General features: G+C 47.1%; 1 protein-coding gene across 6 annotated transcripts in view; it reads left to right on the plus strand.

The window, feature by feature from the left end:
- The window catches only part of SPRING1 (SREBF pathway regulator in golgi 1), a 322500-nt gene that overhangs the window by 153952 nt on the left and 145439 nt on the right, over positions 1-23109 (plus strand). For all 6 annotated transcript variants that reach the window (XM_047761606.1, XM_047761604.1, XM_047761603.1 and 3 more), the window contains exon 5: positions 20502-20579. In XM_047761606.1, coding sequence (XP_047617562.1) covers positions 20502-20579 — 78 coding nt within the window. The remainder of the gene's footprint in view (positions 1-20501; positions 20580-23109) is intronic.

Here is a 23109-nt window from a genome sequence, read left to right on the forward strand (position 1 = left end):
ATGAATTTATTCATATAGCCATTCATTCACTCATCCATGAAAGCCACAAGTATTTACTGATTTCTTTAAGATGTGCCAAGTCAAGGCCATGTGCTGGGGACACAGAGGTGACCAAAATCAACTTGCCTTTCTTCCTAAAGTTTCCATTCCTGCGGGGCAGACAGCCGTTAAACAAATGCCTAAGAAACACACAATACAATAAAGAACAATCAAATAAATACACATATGAGAATCTTCCTGCCCCTCTTTAACTGATCTCCCACTTTATGTCAAGTGCTATGGAGGCCACAAATTTGAATGAATGAATGCCTTGTGCAGCAAAACCCCAAGGACCAGCCAGAACTCCTGACAGAAAGAGGCCAGACAGAGGTGACAATGGCTCTTTGCAGTTTACATGGCACTTTTTACACCATGGGCACTCTGGATCCTGCCAGCGAGACTGGCTGGCTGCTTAGGAGTTATTCTCTCCACTTCCCACGGGAGGAATCCTAGGCCCTCAGAGATAAAGGGACTGGCTGCCTGAGATCAAACAGCTAGAAAGGCCAGGAATGCTATGCCTATTTTTGCAATGACCGAAGCAAAGCAAGGTGGCCATTTTATTTCCCCAAAGTCACACTATATGTCAGAGCAGAGGAAACATGGGGCAAAATTCTACGCGGAAGGAGAACAGGCAATCTTGAGGCAAGCATGTCTCATAAAGTAGAGATTGAGGGAGATTTTAACACAGGGCATGAATTCCAATTCACATCTCTCCAAATAGGACCTCTCCTCGCAGCCTCCCCATGGGTGGGTTTAAGTTTGGCTAGAGCATGATCTGAAGTCACTAACATTTATCGACCCCTCTGATATTCCCAGACATCATAATATTAAAACTCCCATTTTCCAGATGAAGAGATTGAATCCCTGACCACACACAACTAGACAGCAGCAGAACCAGAATTTCAACTGTGGTCCGTCTGATACTGGGACCTGTGGAGCCTCTGATGCCCAGAGCTGCCTCCCTGCAGGGGGCCTAGGAGTCCTGGCAACAGGATGCTGGGGGGAGGTGGCCTGGGGAGGCAGGGCTGGGGGTTTGAGGCTGCAGTGCTGCCCAGGAATGCGGCCCAGCCCGCCCACTTTTTAACAAGGTGGCATCCCTGACAGACACCCTTGTCCTTTTCCTGTGCTGGCCTTCATAACACAATAAATAAACCCTTAGAGAAACGTGACCTGAGCCAGGCAGTAAATGATGGCACTGTCAGTTGTACACGACTGTTGAAACAAACACAGACTGTAATCATCGTGCTGTACGGGGAGAAAGACATTTGGCAAATGAGATTCCATTTTCACATTGGTTTGTGCTGAGCATATAAATTTCCTGCGGGCCGGCCAGCGTTGGGGATGTGTAATTGATTGCCTGCATTATAATAAACAAGCCGTGACAGGTGATCATTCATCATATTCCGCTGAACGTTCCAGCACACCAGAAAACGGAGGAAGAGAGGGAACGCGCGAGCGAGGGGAGAGGAGAGGAGGAGCCTGGGGGAGGGGAGAGGGTTGGAAAGACTGAGTATTCCCAACGGACAGAAAGCCAGGGAAGGGGCGGGGAGAGAATCCGCTGAGAGGGCGCGGGGAAAGTGAAAGCAATTACTATAATTCTTTTGATTATCTAATTTGTTCTTTCTGGTCTTCGTTATGTGACCCTCCCCCCACCCCAGTCCGACATAGGAGGTCCCCCTCGGGGACTTGGGAAGACACAGAGAATGCTCCTCCCAAGACTGAGCAGAGGAAGGGAAAGGCGAGGTGGGGGAGGGGCCGCGTCTAGTTGTAAGCGGAGTAGATACACGTTAGGGAAAACCTCGGGAGGAGGGTGGGTGGGTGCGTGTGTGTGTGTGTGTGTGTGTGTGTCCGAGTGTGTGCTGGACTCAGTTTCGCGTTTGCGTTGTGATGACTCCAATCAGATGGATAGCAACCAGTCTCTTTAAATTAAAAAAAAAAAGTGTTTTTTTAAAAAGCTTAAAAGTACCTTTTATTGGAGAAAAGGACAAAATCCAAGTTGGCATTGGATCTGGTTCCAGAAGCCCGTCATACGGTGCTCTCCCTCCTCCCCCTCGTCCTCCCCTCACTTTCTCCCCCCCGCCCCCCACCCCAGCCCCAGTCTCCCTCTGCCCTTGGCCCGGGGCTGGGGTCGAGAAGGAGCTGTTGGGAAGCACCCTCCTCTCCAGGCGCTTCAACCTAGACAGACGCCAGGCGGAAGCACATTGGCGTATGAAGGACAGAAAGACAAATGAAGAGCTCTTGAGCCAGCGCACGCATTAAATAAGTACTTACATTATGCAAAAGCCAAGGCCCTCAACAAGGGAGTGAGTGAAGAGAGGGGACAGGGAGGGTTCCATCTCCCCGGTTCTCACCCTGCCAGTTTCTAGCCCTCCTATCCTCACCCATCAAACTCCCTCTCATCCCCGCCAGGGTACCAAATACTTAGCGCAGGTGGGAGCCGCCAAGCCAGGGGAGCTGAGAGTTGAGGGGGCGTGGCCCGCGCTAAAATCAGGGGCGGGGTCTGGGTGGGGCTTAGCTGGGGGCGGAGTCAGCGCTGGAGGGGACAGGGTGAGTACAGAGTGATGGGCGACTTTGCTTCTTATCTAGAGCCCTCTGTCTTTTTATCCTAGCCTTAACAACTGTAATTTGTTACCTTCGAGATTATTATAAAGTCACTGCCTTTGGAGAATCTGTTCAAGAGACCCGTCTTCTAAAAGCTGTGACATCAGCCTCAGCCGTGTGGGCTGCCTTCCCTGGGTGATCTATACAGTCTTTGAAAGATTAACAGCTCCTTTGGGGCTCCCAAGAATCCCGGAAGAAAGCTACGGCAGGTGCTGTTTTCCCGATACGCTTATTTCTTCCAATCTCCACATAACAATTTATGAAGTAGGTCTTAGGGCCCCGATTTTTTTTTACAGAGGAAGAAATGGAGGCACAAAGAAATGAAGCTACTTGCTTAAGATCTGGCAGCAAAAAGAATAAAAAATTGAATCTAAGGGTCTTCTTCCAGCATGCTTTTCAGACCCCCAATGAGGACACATACTTTCTCCCTTCAAGCCCCATGAATGATAAGTGCACAAATATATTTGCGGGAGCAGTGCTGAGTCTGGGTTGATGGTGACTCCACTCCTTCATCAAGCTCTCTTGCTTTTACCTACTACATATCACTCCAATCTGCCCCCTTCTCTACACCACTACTGTGCCCCCCGGTCCAAGCCATCTTGCTCCTGGACCATGGCTCCCGCCTCCTCACAGCTCCCTGTCCTAACACTGTTGCCCATTTCCATCCATTTCCCACCAGCAGTCGTGATGATGTGTTCATTGTTCTGAGCCTGAAAACACCATCCAGGTCTTTTACCAGCTGGCTCAGCCTACCTCCCTAGCTCCATCTTTTTATTAGTGTTAGTATTATTATCATTATTACACATAACATTTACCATTTTAATGATGTTAGAGTATACAATTCAGTGACATTAAATAATTCACACTGTTGTGTAGCCATCACCCAGACAACAACAGAAGTCACTTCCCATCCTGCCCTCCCTCAGCCACTGGCAACCACCAATATGCTTTTTGTCTCTATGGGTTTGCCTAGTCTGGAAATTTCATATAAACGAAATCCTACAATATGTGATCTTTTATGACTTCTTTCACTTAGCATTATGTTTTCAATGTCCATGTTGTAGCAACTTCATTCCTTTTGATGGTTGAATAATATTCCGCTGTATGGATAGACTACCTTTTGTTTATTCCTTGGTGAATATTTGGGTTGTTTCCAACTTTGGGCTATTGTGAATAGTGCCTCTATGAATATTTGTGTACAAGTGTTTGTTTGAACATCTGTTTTCTATTCTTTTGGGTATATACTTAGGAGTGAAATTGCTGGGTCATATGGTAAACCTGGGTTTAAATCGTTGACTAACCACCAAAACTGTTTTTCACAGTGACTGTACCATTTTACATTCTCACTAGCAGAGCGCAAGTGTTCCAATTTTACCACATCCTTGCCAACACTTGCTGTTTTCCATTTTTTTTTTCTCTCTCTCTGTAATGGCCATTCCAATGGATGTGTCTAGCTCCATCTTTTAGTTCTCTTCCCTCAGTTTTACTACTCTGGTCTTTCATGTCCTCAAATATACCACTCTTTCTTAAAAAAGGGCTTGCATATACAGCGACTTCCATCTTCCCCCATCTCCAAGGCTAGATTGGATCCCTCAATATGGTGCATCTCAGTCCCATAGCCTTCCTTTCACAGCTCCCAACGTGGAAGTAAATTTACTTTTCCTGTGTGATTACTGATTAATCTCCATCTTCTTGACTTGACTACAACCTCCCCAAAGGCAGGGACAATTCTGCTTTTGCTTCCCACTGTATCCCCAGCACTTAGCACAGTCCCGGGTAGATTCTAGGTGCTCAATAAATACTTTGTGGATAAACAATGAATAATTTCCAAGTTTGGGTCCTATATCCTTATGAATTTCCCTTTTCTTTTTATCGCTGCTCAGTGGAGTTGGTAGATCTCAGTAAATTAGAAGCCGAAAAGCCTGCTTTATCCATAAGGAATTTGGAGGCTGATGGGGTTCTGGTTGCAGAATTCATACTTACTAACATCTCCCTTCAGAGCCATGATTCTGGCACGGGATTCTGGGTCTTGCATAGGAATTGTGCCGATTCGACCCCGCAGTGCTGCTGAAGGTTTAGGAACTTGAAATACATATGCTTGGTGTAAACATGACCCCAGCATGACAGCGTGATCCCTGTGTTTGCCAAGCCATTAATTTTTATGTAATAACAGCCACCACAACAAACTGCATTTCCCCCACATTCTGAATCTTTCTTAAGGTCAGATCTATGGGATTGTGTGAGACAAGCACCTTATAAACTAGACTGTAGTGGTGAGTTCTCTGTGTTTACAGCTCTGCTCCTACACACAGCTCAAAGAGCTGAAAATAGGGGATTAAAAATTCATGCAGCTACTCTCTTCCAAGGAATTCCAAATGCTTAGAAGATGATTTTTCTCCTGTGAAGTCATTAGCTTTTGGATATCACCAAGTCCATCTCAAAGACAGGGAAACAGAGGCCCAGAGATATGAAGCAACTTTGCCCCCCGCCCCATAAGGGAGCCTCAGGCTCAGGCAAAGAGCCTCCTCTCGCCCATCTTTCTAGCCCATGGCCTCTCCATTAGCTTGATTAAGACAATTGATTTATTCATTCTTGGTGGTTGAGAGGGGGGGAAAAAAACAACAAACCAACATGCCATTTGTGTGATATAAATATCTCTGGAAAAAGCTTAAAAACATTGTGTCATACATATTTTCTTAATACCACAGTCAATCACACATGTCCAAGTGCACAGTTCCATCAGCCAAGGTAGGGGGTGTGGGGGGAGACCCAGGACAGACTTAGCTCTGAATCCTCAGTCCCAGTTCAGGACACACTGGCCGTTTTCTCTTTAGCATATTGCCTTTAAAGAACCTCCTAGAGGTCTTAGAAGCCTGATATTGGGCCAGAACATGAGTCAGCAGGAAAGCCAGGATGCTGAGATGCCTGTCAAACTGGCCAGTTCTCAAGGAAAAGATGGGGATGGCACTTTCTCACTGAGCATGCTGCCTGAACTCATCGAATAATCTGGATCACAATGTGGTTCCCCTTCCCCCACTCCCACACAGCACCCCCATCATCAAAGAGCCTTTATTCCCAGTGATTCTACTGTTAGGAATTTAGCTCAAGGAAATAATTAAAGACATGTAAAAAGATTTAGTGACAGGATGTTCCTCACAACACGTAGACTATGGTGAAAGATTAGAGACAGCTTCCACAGCGATAGGTGATTGATAAGAAAATTATGTGGTCCCTCCCTCAAGGCCATGCTCAGGTTTAAAAAGAAAAAAGACTGAAAGGAAACAAAACCAAGACATCCACAGAGCTTGCATTTGGGTGTGGAAATATGGGTCATTTCTTCCTTTCCTATAGTAAGCTTTTGTTTTTAGATGATCTCTTCAAAACCATCTTACATTTGGTTGACTCTAATAGAAATGTGCAATCCCTAAGATTTAGAAGTTATAAGTGGAACAGGAAGAGACATCAGTAAAGGCCTGGAGGCAAATGGGTGTCAGGGAGGAAGCAGCCGGACTGCAGTGGGGGATTCCAAAAGCTGAATGCTGAGAAATGCAGTGGCTTTGTGGGTTGTGGACAGACTGTGAATCTTTTGAAAGCCAAGGAGAGGAAGGCACACTGGATATGATAGGCAGCTGTTTCTTGAACAAGATAATACATGGGCAATTCTATGTAAGACCAAGAAGAAACAGTCCAAGCAATGACTGAGCTGAGAGTGAAGCTGGTAGTCACACAATTCTTTTATGGAAGGATCTGATTTCATTGGTTTGGGGTAAAGGGTTTTGAAGATGAATAGAACTCTAAAGTCTTGAGGTTGCTTCCATTTTACAGATAGGACAACTACAGCCCAAAGAGTTAAATAAAGTGTTCCAGACTCACAGCAAGGTGGTAGCCAAGTTGGGAATGGCAACCAAATGTCCTTAATCCCAGCTGCAGTCCCAGCCTACATCTTTGCTGCCAGGGATCCCAATTCTGAGATGTTAATCACATGTACAACCTTCCAGAAGAACCAAAGACCCTGACTTACTTCCTGGAGTCTCACCTAAACCTCCATCTGTTCTTTCATCTGTCCATCTATTCATCCAACACTTAGGCACCTAATGGGAGACAGATGTGCTAAGTGCTAGGGTGGGAGTAGAGAGGAGATGACGATGGCACATAGTAGGTGCTCAATAGATAGTTGTGGAAGGGAAGGAGGTTGGGAGAGAAGGAAAGAAGGGGGAGCTCCCGTCGTGGCTCAGCGGAAACAAATCTGACTAGCATTCATGAGGATGCAGGTTTGATCCCTGGCCTCACTCAGTGGGTTAAGGATCTGCCATACCATGAGCCTGTGGTGTATGTCACAGATGTGGCTAGGATGTGGCATTGCTGTGGCTGTGGCGTAGGATGGCAGCCACAGTTCCGATTTGACCCCTAGCCTGGGAATCTCCATTTGCTGCGGGTGCGGCCCTAAAAAGCAAAAAAAAAAAAAAAAAAGGAAGAAAAGAAGAATAGTCCCTACCCTCAAGTCACACAAGATCTAATTTGGGAAATAGATACAATCTTATATGTGAGATGAAAGCATAGCAATTAAAATTTCCCCCTTTCCCCCATATTTATTAAACCCAAAATGGCCAGGAGGGATCTGGAAGGAGAAAACCAGGAATCACCAAGCGTCCATAAAGAACAGATTTGTTAGTTTGACAACTTTGACTTCTTTTTCAAACTCCAGCAACTTGGTTTGATTTTCCTTTGGCCACTGGTCCCAGGGTCCTTGGCTCTGGTCTGAAGTGGGGAGGGCCAAGCTCAAGCCACAGTCAGGCCCTCCCATCAGCCCCACCCTTCTCCATTTCCCTTTTCCAGTTATTCAGGCTTCTCAGGCCATTGCAACCTCCTGTTGCCAAATGAACATAAATCAAGAGGCCACAGCTCCAGGCTCTTTGAGAAACAGGGAATTTGCGGAGCCTTTCCAAAGGGGTGCATGGGGAAGGAAGGGGAAGAGGCATAAGGAAAAAGTTCCATGTGGTTCCTTTAATCACTGGGTGGAAGGAGAGAGGAGAAAGTTCAAACAGAGCCATGCAAGCCAGGCTGGGAAGCCAGCTCTGAGCTCCACTGTTTAAGCAACTGCTGTTGGCATCACCGAGGTTTGTCTTGGCCCAAACCTGTCCTGGAAAACAAGAGAAGCTCACGCTCTTGGAATTCACTCCCTTAACGATTCACTCAGCAACTCAGCTTTGGTGGACAATTAAAAAAAAGAAAGAAGAAAGAAAAGCCACGGAACCGATGTTAAATGTGCGCTTCCCTAACTCATCAGCTCGTACTGGGCTGGGAGAAAGAGAGCAACTTTCTCTCTCAGCCGTGAATAGCCCCTTCCTAGAGTGGGATTCCAGGTGAGACAGAGAGAAGCAGTGATCTGGAACATTCTGATTCAAAAACTATCTGTTGTACTCTACGGGATTTGGAGAGAGGCACTCCATAAACAATGAAAGTGCAAGGTGGCTCTCAAACAGTTGTCTTTTATGGAGTGCTTTTCATGCACTGGCGCTGTACCAGAACTTTCCATCCTTTGTCTCACTGGGGCCTCACAGCCACCCCACCAGGGCATATGCTTCAGCCCCACCACAGGTGAGAGAGCTGGGTCCTGGTCCCTTACTGACCTGCCCAGGGACACACAGCTAATGAGTGGGAGCATCTGACTGTGCATCCAATCCCCTGTGATGCTTCTACCCCAGCCATGCTCTTGACTACCCTGCCCTCCTGCCTTTATTTATTGCTTCATCTCCACCTGTCATCACCATGTCCTCTCAGAGATGTAGAAGAACTGAACAGGTGTGTGCTCAATCACAGAACAAGATAGGACAGCGACCCCAGGCAGTGTCTTCCCAGCTGGGTTACTGAGGTTCTTAGCAGCCCTGGATGCTTGTGGAAAGTAGTAGTGTGTGGAAAAGCCACTTGATTAATAGGGTCCAAAATCTGGCATCCTGAGACCCCTTGCAGAAGCGTAGATGGAAATTAGGGGTCCATGAATTTAGCTGGGGAAAAAAATAACATCTTTACTTTCACTCACCTCTAGCAGAAAGGCAGCATTTTCTTCTCTGAGGAATGCAGGTGATAAACCTCTGTAGCATCCAGTTCCTGTGACTTCAGCAGGAACTGACATGCGCAGATGGCAGAGACTTTCCTATCACTAACAGTCCTTGCAGAGATATCAAAATATTGTTTGTGCTCCTCACAACTTAAAAATTGCAGTAGGACAAAGCCCAGTGGCTAGATCTTGATACTTATAACATAATAAAGAAGCTCAAATAGTACTATCTCACAAACTCGGGTTTTCATATTTTGATACCTGTATTACAGTATAATTGGTTTCCTTTGCAATCCTATGTGCTTTATTTTATGCATGTAAAAGCTTGATTCCAAAAAGGGGTCCCTAGCCTTCACCAAATTGCCCAAGAGGGCCATGGCCCATGCCTGGGAAGCTAAGGTAGAGCTCCTGTTCTTCAAAGGTGTGCAGCCTAATTGGAGAAGAGACAGATACACATATTAATATGTAAGATGCCAAGTTCCCCCCCAAAAATATGTGTGTGTGTGTGCATATGTAAGACGCAACCTTAGGTGTAAAAGAAGAAGTAAACTCTTTGAGGACCAGAATTGCATTTAAAATATATATATATGTATGCTCTTGGGGTATGGGAAATATATGTATATATATTTATATACTCATATCCATAGCACCCAAAACAGTGCCTGATAGTCAGTAGTGATATGTCATTAATAAATAGAGCAAAATGCATGAGTTCTGCCTGTCAACTTGGGTTGCTAGCCACTTACAAGACAAGTGATCTTGGGCCTGTGATGATGATCTTTTTTTGCCTTGATTTCCTCATTTGGAAGAGGGACTTAACAAAACATTTTTCTCAATGTCATCAACACAATCCAACACAATGAACAATGTGCACACACCTGGCATGGTCTTGGGCTCATCATAAGGGTCAGGTCAGAATGAGAGTAGCCCCTATGGCCCCCAAAAGCTGTCTTTTCTGGGAGATCAACTTTGAGGAACCTGCCCAACAGGCTCCACCCCTGAGGTGTAGTGAGTCACCCTGGACTCACTACACCCTGCATCAGAGCTCAAGGCTGAGAAATCAGTTGTGGGTCTGTCTGCCCCTTTTGCTGCCTCTCGGATAGCCCAGATGCCCTGCACACCTCCACAGAGAAAGCACTGCCTCCGTGGTCCCGCATGGAGGCAGGGTGGGGTAGGTGGAGGAAGAACTGGACAATTGTGTCCCTCAACCTTCTGCCCTGCTGCACGCCCGGGTGGTATGATCTGTGATTGGAGAACGCCTGCCTTATCTTGCCAGGGATTGCTTCACAACTCTTATGCTCACACATTTGCTTGGAAGATGTCTCTGTCTGCAAGGGCTGGTAAGAACCTGGAACAGCCTTTGAAGGTATCCAGCCAACTGAATTTAATTAAACCGCAGTTCCAGAAGCCAGCAGCATTTTCCTAAGAAAGCAGTACAACTTCTGAAAGTCCCCTGACACTTCTGTGCAGCCCATTTCCTGTGCTTCAGACTATGTCATAAAACTGTCCATAGGGTGCTTTTCTTTGATGATGGAACCGGTTGGTAAGATTTTTTTTTTTTAATTCAACATCACTGTCTCATCTTTCTTCAGTTGGGAGCATCCCAACCCTCCCCTTACAATGCATTTGTTCTTGCTTCTCCAAGTCAGAGGACCTTTATCTTTTCAACTTGGTTTCTTTCTTGAGCCCAGGGGTCACCGTATTGGAGAGTCATGCTCCTACTAGCTCAAGATGAGGGCAGTCAAATGTTGATTGTATCACTGCCCTAAGTAGGGTAAAGTGGTGGCTGAGTCCTCCTCCTGCTTCCAAACATACTTTTCTGCCACTCATTCATCAATAGTTGGGCCCTTATTACATGCTACAAGCAGAGATATAAGAGTGAACAAAATAGGACAGTTCCCACCTCCATGGAACTTTATATGGCCAAGGGAAAGAGGGAGAGAATGAGAACATAAGCAAATGAAGACATGAAACAGTTACAGATTGTTGTAAGTGCTAAGAAGACAGAAACAGATGGCTGGAGAATAGTGGAGGGATATCCTTAGATAAAGTCAAAGCAGATCTCTCTGAGAAAGTGACATTCAAACTGAGACCAAAGGGATGAGACTGAGCCATCCAGAAGGGAAGAGCCAGGGCAAGAGTATTCCAAGGCAGCTGAAACAGCAAGTGCAAAGGCCCTGGGGTGGGAAAAGCTTGGCAAGATCTAAGAACTTATAAGTCAGGATTGCAAGAGGTAAGAAAAGAGAGAAAGGCAAGGAGCCCATGGAGACCATTGTAAAGAGTCTGGATTTTACTCAAGTTGATTGGGGGCTGAAATTCACATGGGAGGTGCTTTACATATGCATTTGTTGGCTAAGTGGATGATTAAGAAATATTCTTCCAATTGGAGACTTAGCATCAAAGCCTTCAGCAATTGCATCCCTATCAGAATTCCCCCAGGACTCATTTTTCTATCACTCAGTTGGCTCTTTTGCATATATGCATATAAATGAGCTCTAAAGATATGATTATGGAAAGACTTAGGCATGAGTTTACCAGGGCAGCTACACTGGCCAACTCCAAGGAGGTACTATTCTTATTGCGTTCTCTACGCATGCATTCCTTGGAGCACAGCATAGAAGTGGGCAAAACAGTGACTTCTAGATTTGTGCAGGCAGGAGGCCCTGGTCTCAGCTTGGACACTCACTAGCTGCATGACCTGGAGCAAGTTTCCTATCCCCTCGGGGCCTCTCATGGAAGAGGATGATGCTGTACCTATCACCCAGGGTTGTTGAGAACTTTCAAACTTAGGTAGTGAAAGCACAGTATTTGAATTTGGTAAAGAAGTGTACCTCACTGGGGTCCTGGGCTGAGCTTTAAGGATCAGTGGACACCCTGAAATTGATTACACAGTGTGTGTCATTTGCGTGTACATCTGCATGCACAGGTCAGTGCATTTTTCAAAGGAAAGGGTCCAAAACTCTCTTTTCAGTGGTCCAACAGAAGCTAAAAGCTGTCATACACCTGGCAGTTGGAAGCACTCCTAGCCCTTGAAGTTCTTCTCTTGCTCTGAGATCTAGTTAAACATTTACTTGTTGATATCTTGTTTCCTCTGAAGTCTGTAAGCCAATTGGTGGCAAGAGGCTTCTTGCACTGACCCTTCCCTGCCCACCTTCCAGTCGTGCTGACCCCTGACTTCCCACGGAACTGCCCAGCAGCATCCATTAGCCCAGGGCCAATCTCTCCCCATGGGTCCCAGCCATGTGGTGGCCAAGAGTGGGTGAAATGAGCTAAATCAGTGTGTGCTATTTGTGAGCCAGGCATTGCCTTACATTTCCCAGGTAATCAGATGCTTTAACCCAGATACACAACCTCTGCAGGCTACCCCCAAGGATCAGTAGTTAATGCCAGGGGTTTCTGGCACCAGGTTCGGCCCATGAGGAAGAGTCTCCTGTTTGTGGAAAGAGGAGATGTGAGAGCTTTTAACTTCCACCCACCCACGGAAGGCTGCCCCTGAGTGGTTTATGTATGTCTGTGTTCCACACACATCCAGCACAGCGTCCAGCACATTACAGGCACTTAACAAAAGCAATAAATAAATAATGGTCATTTCCAGCCCATCCACCCACCACACCCTCTGGGGATCTTAACACAGTGTGCTCACCTCTCATCTAGCCAATTCCTAACTGGTTCCCCCACCTCTTCCTGAGAAGTAATAAAGTTAATGATACTTTCTGTGGATGTTACGACTTTCTTCTCAAGAACTCCAAACACTTGGCTGCAATTAACTCTTCATCCTCATTTCTGAGTTAGGTTAAAAGGGCAGGGGTGGGGCATTCTACCCACCTTATGCCCTCCACAAAAATGATGTTATTTCAAGGAAACTGAGGCCTAGGATAGGAAATTTTTTGCCCAGATCTGCAAGTCACAGGCAGGGGGAACAAGGAAGGACCTGCCCCCCAAGTCTCCACCACTGAATTTGATCTGTTCTAAGACTGCTGAAGTCTTTTTTTGCCTGGAAGCAAAGCAGATCTTTCCAATTCTGCTAATGCCCCTAACATTCTCTCAGTTCCTAAGGTCTGAGAAAATCCCATTGCTCAGGAAGATCCCCACAGGGAGAAAGAGGGAATCTGCTGCTGTCTGGACCACCATGATTTCAAATGAAGCCCTTCCAGCGTGCTCCAGGGAATATGCATTAGGGCTCCTCTATGGACTCGGATCTCCATGGCAGGCACCTTCCTCTGCTTCCAGGACAAAGCCCATGGTGGAAAGAGCCTATACTATGGGAAGAAGCATGGCCCAGGGAAACTGACCGGCCTGCTCCTGGCTCTCATTACCTGAGTAACCCAAGGAGAGAACAAGTTGGGAGTTCCTGGACCTCGGTTGCTTCACCAGTTAAATGAGTCTAATATTAGCTGACTTCTCCAAGGGGTCAGCAGCACAAAGCCAAAGAGATGTGAAAGTGTTTTGGAAAAAACTAGACATTCTGTTGAGATGTTGTGAACATCAGGACAGGTGAAGTGTGTTCTCTAAAGATCATCTACAGATTTTCAGAGCCAGAGGGGAACTTGGGGGTCCCCAGCCTGTCCTTTTCCAGAAGAGACCAGAAGAAGGGAAATGAGTGTACTAAACCGAAAATGCCTGGCCCCCCAAAATAGTTCCATCCAATCCCTGGAACCTGGGAATGTGATCTTATTTGGAAAAAGGGTCTTTACATATGTGACTAAGTTAGTGGCTTTGAGTTGAAGAGATAAGTCAGGATCATCCAAGTAAGTCCTAAATGTGATCACACGTATCTTCATAAGATAGACATGCAGAGAGAAGAGCAAGCCATGTGACCATGGTGGCAGAGACGGGAATGAAGGTAGCCAGGGAATGCCTGGAGCCACCAGAAGCTGGAAGAATCAGGAAGGATTCTCCCCTACAGCCTTGGGGGGTAGGATTCTCCCCTAGAGCCTTGGGGGGCAGCTGACACCATGATTGTGGACTTCAGGCCTCCAGAACTGTGAGCAAATAAATTTCTGTTGTTTTAAGCCACCCAAGTTTGTGGAACTTTGTGACAGCCGCCCTGAGAAACTAATATACAAGGTATGCAAACTCTCGCCCTATGATGATGGTAAAGCCAGGTGTCCTGGCTCTGTGTCCAATATGTGTCATGTCACATCCCTCCTGGCCTCTTCAAGAAGTGAGGAAATGAGGCCATATACTACCCAGAGAGCCATCTCCAAAGCTCAGGGTCAAGGGAAGACGGCAGCAGTCACCAAGACCAGCTCCTTTTGGTAGCACAGGAGGAGGGCAGAAGCAGGCCATTGCACTTGCAGAAAATGCATCTTGTGATCCATCTGGTGCTGGAACTCACAAATATTTCAGAGACCAAGCTGGCCAACTAGGGGCATCCTCTGCCAGAAGAGGAATAGGTCTTAGCTGCAAACTAGATGCCTGGGTAATGCAAAATTCTGTTTCCTCCATGCTCTGAGTTGGCACCTGGGCTCCTGGACCTCCCAGTGCAGTGCAGATCTCTCCATGTTTTTGGAAGATGGATACTTGGAGCTGATCTTTAGTGTGTCAGGGGGCAGTGGTTGGCATTCAGTTCCTGTCCGCTGTCTGTCAAGAAAGGTCCTCACTGCTGAGTGGGTCTTCTCCCCAAGAGACTATCCATGAGTTTGGAAAACTCCAAAGGCTGATTTCTGACCCAGAGCAGATTTTTGCCGTGCTGTCGGAAATGAGTGCCTCTGCCTTCTACTTCCCCAGTCAGTCACTGATGAGGGAAATTCCTGATGAAGTTCTGGTATCTTCTGGTTCTGGCTCCCAGGGTTTCACAGAGGAGTGGCCCCAGCAAGACTAGGGAGCAGAGTTGGCTTTGGATGGAAGACGTCTTTTCTTCTGGGAGTCTTAGCTGAGCACCGAAAACACCTCATGTTGTCAGGGCAGCACTTGGGGCTTCCCTTCCCAGATGGGAACACACATCAGTTCCCGGCTCTCTGCAGGATGTGCCAGCTGTGTGCCATCCTGGGGGCCGTACATAAACTCAAAGGATCTGTCCCAGGGCTTCTCAACCCAGACACGAGCAAACTCTGGACTGGGGGGTGGAGGGGGTCTGTCCTGTGCAGTGTGGTGTTTAGCAGCGTCCTTGGCCAGTAGCAGCCTTCACCCTATCATGACCACTAGAAATGTCTCCAGACATTGCCTGAATGTCCCTGAAGGGCAAAACTGCCCCTCTTTGAGGCCCTCTGACTTACGCACACCTGCTTTCCCTTTCTCCAGATGATAGAACCACCCCCATGATATCTCAGAGTTCACTGTCTTGTAACATCACTGCTGTTTCCCCTCTACTGGGTGAGAAGTAAAAAGATTGTGGAGGGATACAGCCGCAGCCAGGGAACATCTGGAGCATGAGAAGCTGGGAGAGGCAACAAAGGATCCTCCCCTGGGAGACTTTGGAGGGAGCGTGGCCCTGCCAACACCTTGATTTTGGACTTTTGGCCTCTGGAACAGTGAGAGAATCAGTTTCTGTTCTTTTATGTCATTAATGATCACCAGTTTGTCATAATTTGTTACAGCTGCTCCAGGAAAAGATGCCCCGTGTAAGGGGATCGTTTTATGAATGAAGAAAATAAGCGTTGGTTATGAGATGACCCAGGTAGCCCGTATTAAAATTCACTGGAACAGACCCTCTCACACTCTGTCAGAATGAGGTGGGTGAAGAGTTCCTTTCATGGCTCAGTGGTTAATGAACCTGACTAGGATCCATGAGGATGCAGTTTGATCCCTGGCCCCACTCAGTGGGTTAAGGATCCAGGGTTGCCATGAGCTGTGGTGTAGGTCACAGACAAGGCTCGGATCTGGCATTGCTGTGGCTGTGGTGGTGGCGTAGGCAGCAACCGTAGCTCTGATTTGACCCCTAGCCTGGGAACTTCCACATGCTGCAGGTGTGGCCCTAAAAAGAAAAAAGAAAAAAAAAAAAGAATGACATGGGCAAGGTCTGCGTGGAAGTCACTGAAACAAGTGCAGTGGAATCCTCCAACCCCAAACTTCCAACTGTTAAAAGAAGGCAAGTCAGCAGGGTAATTAGACAGAGACAGGCAGTCAAGTTGCCCCAGGTACTTTCATGGGAAGGGTGTCATCAGCCCCAGGTTTATTCATTAATGTCCAAGAATGCCTCCATCTCCCCCCTTCCACAGACATGGAATATGTGTGGGTGTGTGTGGATGTGCGCACACCGCCCCCCCCACACACACACGCATATACGCACCCCTTGTGAAGCCCTGTGCCAGACTCTGTAGAGGGGACAACACAAACGCATCTCCACGGGGCTCAACATCTGGTGGTGGAGCAGTGCTTAGAAGTGGCACTGACACTCACTGGGATGTACTGAGACAGTGATGCTCTTTTTGAAATGGTAGAACACTTCTGTCTGCAGCAGTTGGTGAGGAGCTATTAATCTGAACCCCTAAGTGCCACCTGCCACCTTGACTATGCCAGCCCTCCTCTCGCAGCACCCCATGAACCTCTTCACAATCCAGCAATCAGAGGATATCAGTACCTTAGTACTTATGGGACCTCCAGGATCCTGCTTCTTTGTTGCAGCCAGGATCTGTCCTGAGTACACACTTTGACTCTTATTGCTGACGAGACCTCAATGTCAAGAGAATGAGAGGCTGGCTTTGAACCTGTGTATCTCAGCTATTTAACCCCAGTTAGTCATCTTGAAATTGCATGCCATAAGTGCAAGATGAGCAAGGGTGGACTGGTCTGTCCACATTACACCTCCATGCCTGGAAAGGAGCCTCAATGATGTCACCAGTTTACCCCCACAGCACTGAAAAGGGTCTGGAGACAGCTCTGGAACCCAGACCAGCAAATAGAATGGTCAGGTCCATGCCTGCAAGTTTCTAAGGTCTGAGAAGGATCAGAAGCCACGTCCAGGCTCTGAACCTCCTGTCTGTGTGTCCTACTGAAGGCCAAGGGTCTAGAGCCGGCAGGCAAGAAGATAGGGCCAGATCCTGGGATCAGGTAGTGGAGGGTCCAGATGGACCAGAGATTGTCAACTCAAATGCCTAAGGAGCCTATAGGAGCTGGGCAGCTAATTTAATTTGTGAGGCAGCTGCCCCAGGCCTAGTACTGGGAAAGCCTTAGCACACTTCCCAAAGCCATTTCTATAATTCTTGTGGCATCGAATATTTTTGTGGTAGGAGGGTTTCTGGCCCGTGGTTATGTCAGGAAGTTGGCTGCAGATGCCATAGAAGGAAGGCATTTCTATCCTCCTTTTTTAGTTTTCTCTGCAACGCCAAGGGGCCAAACATGAAAGCTTCTGGAGTCCTCCCATGTGTGTTTTTGAGACTTGAAATTGGACAAGCTCCTTCCACTGAGAGTAAGCAGAAGGCAACACCCAATTATCAACATTGTTGCTATTATACAGGGATGAGGATGTTAGGTCTATGAAAGAACAAAGTTTTCCAGGAGTTCCAGAAACCAAAGATGGAATGGACTTAGATCACTTAATTATTAACCTATTTGGTAAAGATTTTTGTAAACCCATTGTGTGCAGAGACTTCACGGGCTGAGGGAAGGAAGAGAAGCGGTCTCTGCCCTGGTGGCACTTTCAGTCAACTGAGCACCTACTGTGTGCCAGGTCCCTACAAAAATGATCCCCTCTACCCCCACTTATTGAGGGCTTATACTATGCCAGGGACAGTCAAGTTCAAGTATATACTTTCAACTTATAATTGCAAGAACACAAATTATTTCTTATTACGTGCCAAGTATGTGCTAGGTGTTTTGTGAGCACTGCTGTAGTTAAACCTCCAGCAAGCTATCCAGGCTAAACACTATCAGTGCCCCCATCACCCAGATGAGGATACAGAGGCACTGAGAGGCTGTCACTTCCTCCAGCTACTAAGTGGCAGAGGAGGGGTTCGAACTTGTCAGATTCTATAGCAGATGCCCTTAATTATGCTGCCTACTTATTAATTTTCAAAACACCTCTATAAATACTCATTCTTAGCCCCATTTTGCAGATAAACTGAGGCTCTGAAAGGTTTTTATTGTGACTGCTACTGGGAACGGGGACTCTTGGCTGCAAAAGTTAAAGGGACACTAAAAAACTCACTGATCAATAGTAATATTTCAATGCAATATTAAAAAAAAATCTCAAAATGAGTACTAAAAACTCCATAATACACAAAACATTATATCTTTAAAGAAAGACAGGATTCCCCCTTGAACTCACAGGATCTCATTTGACACATCCTAACCCTAGTCCTGTCTTTTTAGAACTTTTCATAATTTGTTCATCAATGGTTTTTTTAGCATCACTTTTCAGTTCATAAAATATTGTTTAAATATATTGATCTTGATTAGTGAGATTTTTGGCTCACATTTACAGTGCTGCTTCTCACCGCTGCCTTTTATTGAGCACTCACTCCATCAGGCGCTCTTCCGCTTTGACCGTGTCTCATTTTATCCTTCCAACAGTCAGGCGGCAGGCTTTACCACCGTGCCTATTTTGCGAATGAAGCTACTTTGGACCGGAGAGGTCCAGAGCTTTGATTAAGGTCACACAGCAGAAGGGCGGGAACTTGAACCAGCCGGGCTTCCTCGAGAGAGGGAGTGAACTCCCAAGGCTGGGAAGCCCAGGCAAAGGCGGCGGAGGACTAAGGATCTCCTGGCGTCTAGGCAATTCCTGCTGGGCGTGGGAGGCGGGACTTGATGACCTCCGGATTCCCAACAACGCCCAATTCTAGCTTTCTACGATCCCATTGTTTCCGCAGAAATGGTCCCATGGCTCGGCAGGGGCCCTGAGTCTGGACCTGGATCTGGGTCTGGTGAACTTGGGGTGGGAGCCGCAGGGTCACTGCACGTCCTCGGGCAGTGGGGACAGCGCCGCGCTGGGGAAAGGGATCCCCGCCCGGCGGGCGCGCGGAGCTCAGATGCTCTCCGCGCCGGAGCAATCCTGGGAGGGAGAGGCACTGCGATACTAGAAAGCTGTTGGTAATAAGCAGAATTGGGTTTTAATGGGGTTCGCATAGACAGAACAGAAATCAAATTACGGCCTAATTGGCATGCACGCGGCACGGGGAACGGCGGCAGCGCGGCGAGCCCGCTGGGGCCGAGCAGCTCAGCCGCCCCGGGGGCGCGGCGTCCCGCCGGCTGGAGGCCTGGGCACGCAGGGAGTTCTCCGCCCGCGACGCCCTCCCCGGCCCACGGATCTACCCCGCCTCCGGAGGACCTGGGCGCCGCCTGAGAACACGCTGAACGCCCTACCTGCGGCGCGGCAGGGGACCCGATGCTGGGGCGGCCGCACTCAGCACCCGCCCCTGACGTTGACCCGGTTCCTAGAAAATGCCTGCGCGGCTCAGCTGCGTTCACGGCTGGCTTTTTTGTGTGTATTGTTGGAAAAGATAACAGGGTGTAGGGGAGATGGCTGGGGGTGGGGGTGGGGGTGCGGGTGCGGTGCGGCAAGAGGGAGGACGGGAGAGGGAAATCGGTTATCAGCAAAAGGAACCGAGAAACCAGTGTGTAACAGTTAATATTAGTTGCAATAAGAATGATATTGGGTGCTGACCCTGGGCTGGGCCCTCTGCCGGCATGTTGTGCTGTTTTACATCGCGACTCCTTTGAGGTTTAGCACTCCTCTTTCTCTCCATTTTACACGGGAAGAATCAGAAGAACAGACAGGTTTACTTGCTTATCCAGGGTTGTTCAGCCAGGGCGCCTTGTAACTGACACTCCAACCCAAGACTGGGCGACTACGGAGGTTATGCTCCTGTCTGTTTCTGCGGTGAAGAGTGCATGAAATTAAATTCCTTTTTTTCTTATCTATCCTAAAAACACAAGATTCTCCTTAGACTGATGATATGTTGGTTTTATGGTAACAATGCAAAAAGTTAAAGGATGGCATTTCTTTCCAAGGTTTTTCAGTTCAGATTTTCACTATATCCAATGAATTTTTTGTCTGCCATATTTCCCATCTTATCCATCTGCAGGCCTGGTAGGTCCTCGTCAAAGACCACTCCTAGTGTTTGGGGGATAGAAACCGAGAAAAGCAGAGCAGTAGTAGAAGTGAATAATTCTAGGGAAATAGCAACTCTCCATCATCAAGCATCCTCTATGTAGTATGTTCATTCAAAAATTTCTTGAAGGGGAGTTCCCGTCGTGGTGCAGTGGTTAACAAATCCGACTAGGAACCATGAGGTTGCAGGTTCCATCCCTGCCCTTGCTCAGTGGGTTAAGGACCCGGCGTTGCCGTGGGCTGTGTTGTAGGTCGCAGAGGCAGCTCAGATCTGGCATTGCTATGGCTCTGGCGTAGGCCGGTGGTTACAGCTCTGATTAGACCCCTAGCCTGGGAACCTCCATATGCGGCGGGAGCAGCCCAAGAAATTGCAAAAAAAAAAAAAAGACAAAAAATTTCTTCAAGGGAGACACTTTAATTCTCTATTTTATTTTATTTTTTGCTTTTTAGGGCTGCATGTACAGCATATGGAAGTTCCCAGGCTGGGGGTTGAATCTGAGCTGCAGCTGCCAGCCTACACCACAACCACAGCCACGCCAGATCCAAGCTGCGTCTGTGACCTACACCACAGCTCATGGCAATGCTGGATTAACCCACTGAGCAGGGCAAGGGATCAAACCCAGGCACTGTTTCATGGATACTAATTGTATTCCCACCTTGCCACCGTGAGAACTCCCTAATTCTCAGTTTTAAATGTAGGAACAGATTCAGAGAAGTATAATGACTTACCCAAGGCCACACAGTGTGCCTCTGGCAGAACTGACCCAGAACTCTCTGACCCCATATCTCACATTCTTTTCATTCTTTTCACAGAGCTGTGCAGTGATCAGATCATCTGTGCTTCCCAAAGCATCGAAAATTGGTGTGCTGTACCCTTTTAGGAGTTGGGAGGTAGGATGTTTTGCTTCCATCTACACCGTAAAGCCTTTGCCAGATTTTTTTTTTTTTTTCCTTGACCAAATTGGAGGACATTGGAGCACCTAGTACTGACCATTTCAGACCTGGGGTGGAGCCTTGCTTGATCTGCCTCCAAGGGGAATCAAACATTTCTTGGTGGCGGCTGATTGAGAACATGCTAGGACATCATTTACCAAAGTGTACTATCACATGAAAGCTGTCCAGAATTGTTCATGAAACCGTGGGCTCTGTGATCAAATGATCTGGGGAAATTTGGGGTTGAACAAAATTAAACTTGCTTCTTTACTGCAGGACTTTTCAGAGCCTTTAATGCACTCAGGCACACACTCTCCAAGAGGATCCATTATATGGGAAGCATTTTCCGAATCACAGAACTCTTTTTTCACAAAGCACTGTGCAGAACCAGGGTTCCGCAGAACCCATTCTAGAAAACATGACCTAGTGTGTTCTAGAACTCACACTTTTAGAATTCTGGCCTGGATTGGGGGTAGATCTTCCCCTCTAGGTTGCTACCTACTATCCTCTTTTGTTAGGAAAGACATTTTAAAATCCCACTCTCAAAGAAAAGCATTCACAGTTGAACAAGGGAGCCCCAATTGTATATTTCCCCAAAGCTTGCCAACCACACTCCTCAATCAAAAATATTTATTGAGCCCTTATGCCTGCCCAGAGCATTCAGGGCCTCTGAAGACTTAAAAGTAAATGAAGTTAACTCGGCGATATATGTAGCACATTTAACACTGAGGAATGCAGTTAGTGTTGGAATTTTTGTTGTCCGTGCTGCTGTTGGACCTGGTCCCTGCCCTCTTGACGCTCACAGTCTGGCTGAGTAATTCAAATGCATGCATCCAACACGATAACTAGCAGCTTGTACATCTGTGACAAAGGCCAATTGCAAGTATTTTGGAAGCATAGCTATTCTGTTCCCCAAGCACATTTTAAAAATCTTTATTAGATTTTTAATTATTAGAATTAATATAGTGCCTATTGGAAAAACAAACACTTTAAAAAGTAGAAAATGAAAAGCAAAAAAGTTCCTGTTCATACTCTATAGTCTACCACCCCTGACTCCCTAGAAGTAATCACTGCAAATGTACTGTACACCATTTCTGACTTTTCTGCATAAAACAAACATGTAAATATGGGATTTTCTTTTTACCAAAAAAATGGGTCATAAGACACTGCTCGTAACCTACTTTTCCCCACTTAGCTTTACACTGTAGACCTCTTCTTTCTAAACCACCAAGATTAACCTCCCTCCACTCCCAGCTGCCCCCACAGACGCACCCACCATATGCCTCACTTTGTGAACCCCCTGAGGAGGGAAAAGGCATACAAGTACACTCATTTGTTGGACATTTACTGAATGTATACACATGTGTCCTTGGGGGGGGGGGGTCAGAAAGCGTGGAAAAGTATTTAAATGCAGGGAACAACAAATGCAAAGGCATGCAGGTGGGAAGTCAGGTGAGCTGGGCTGGGTATGGGAGATATAGCTTCCTTTTCAATGCCCCAAGGCCATCTCATTCTACACATGAACCATGATTTACTTGCCATTTTGAAATCCATTTTATAAGCGAGATTAGAATATTGCTTGTCTGGAGTGGCCAGGGCAGAAGCACCTAGAAGGCAGTGGGTCAGATCTCTACAGGATTTTATCCAACATCCTCTCTTCATAAACGCCATGACTATTAAATCATTAGCCAATTTCAGGATTGTTTCCAAAGGCGCTATGAATTGGAATCACCTGGTGTGAGACCCTTTTACTTAGAAGAGCACCGTCAAATGGTAAACTCAGCGACACAAATGAGTGACTTGAACATGTCACCAGCCACTTGTCACGTTCGTTCACACACTCAAGGGGTCAGTTGTAGCTGCAATTAGCTGGTTAACTAGCATTTGCTGGGCTCTCAGTACTTGCTGAAATATAGCAATGATGGCAGGAGGAGGCATTGCAATTGCAAGGGCAAATATTTGTCCCTGTGGCAGAGGGAATAGGGGAGAGGGGCCCCTTTAAGAGTTTCCCTGGGAGGCAGTGAGGAATTAGGAAGCAATCATAATTAGTCTTCAAAATGAAACACGATGGGCCAAATGTCAGACGCTCATCTCTTCTTGATGCTGTGGCCTCAACCAGACAGGTCCTCCTTGCGTTCTGGCACTGCCTGTTCCCTGCAAGGAGGCCAAGAGACTCTATTAAAAAGCCCAAATAGCTGAGATTCTCCAGGATCAGCAAATCCGCACAAAAGACCTTAAATCAGCAGAATCTGCGGGCTTTCAGCTTCGGTGGCTGGTGTGCAGGGCTTTTCAATTGTCTCCATTCAGTTCTTCGAGTGGATCTCATTGGCCGAATGAGATCTTTATCATCTGTCACCAGGGCGATGCACGCTGGGTCTGCCACAGCGGAGCCATCCCAGCCACATGAAGACATCAGCAGCTTGTCGGGGCCGAACCCCTGCCTTTTCCCCGTGTTTGGGACGTGTGGTCCCAGCTAAGGATGCCAGAT

The sequence above is a fragment of the Phacochoerus africanus genome, chromosome 15, assembly GCF_016906955.1.
Source record: "Phacochoerus africanus isolate WHEZ1 chromosome 15, ROS_Pafr_v1, whole genome shotgun sequence".
Lineage (NCBI taxonomy): Eukaryota > Metazoa > Chordata > Mammalia > Artiodactyla > Suidae > Phacochoerus > Phacochoerus africanus.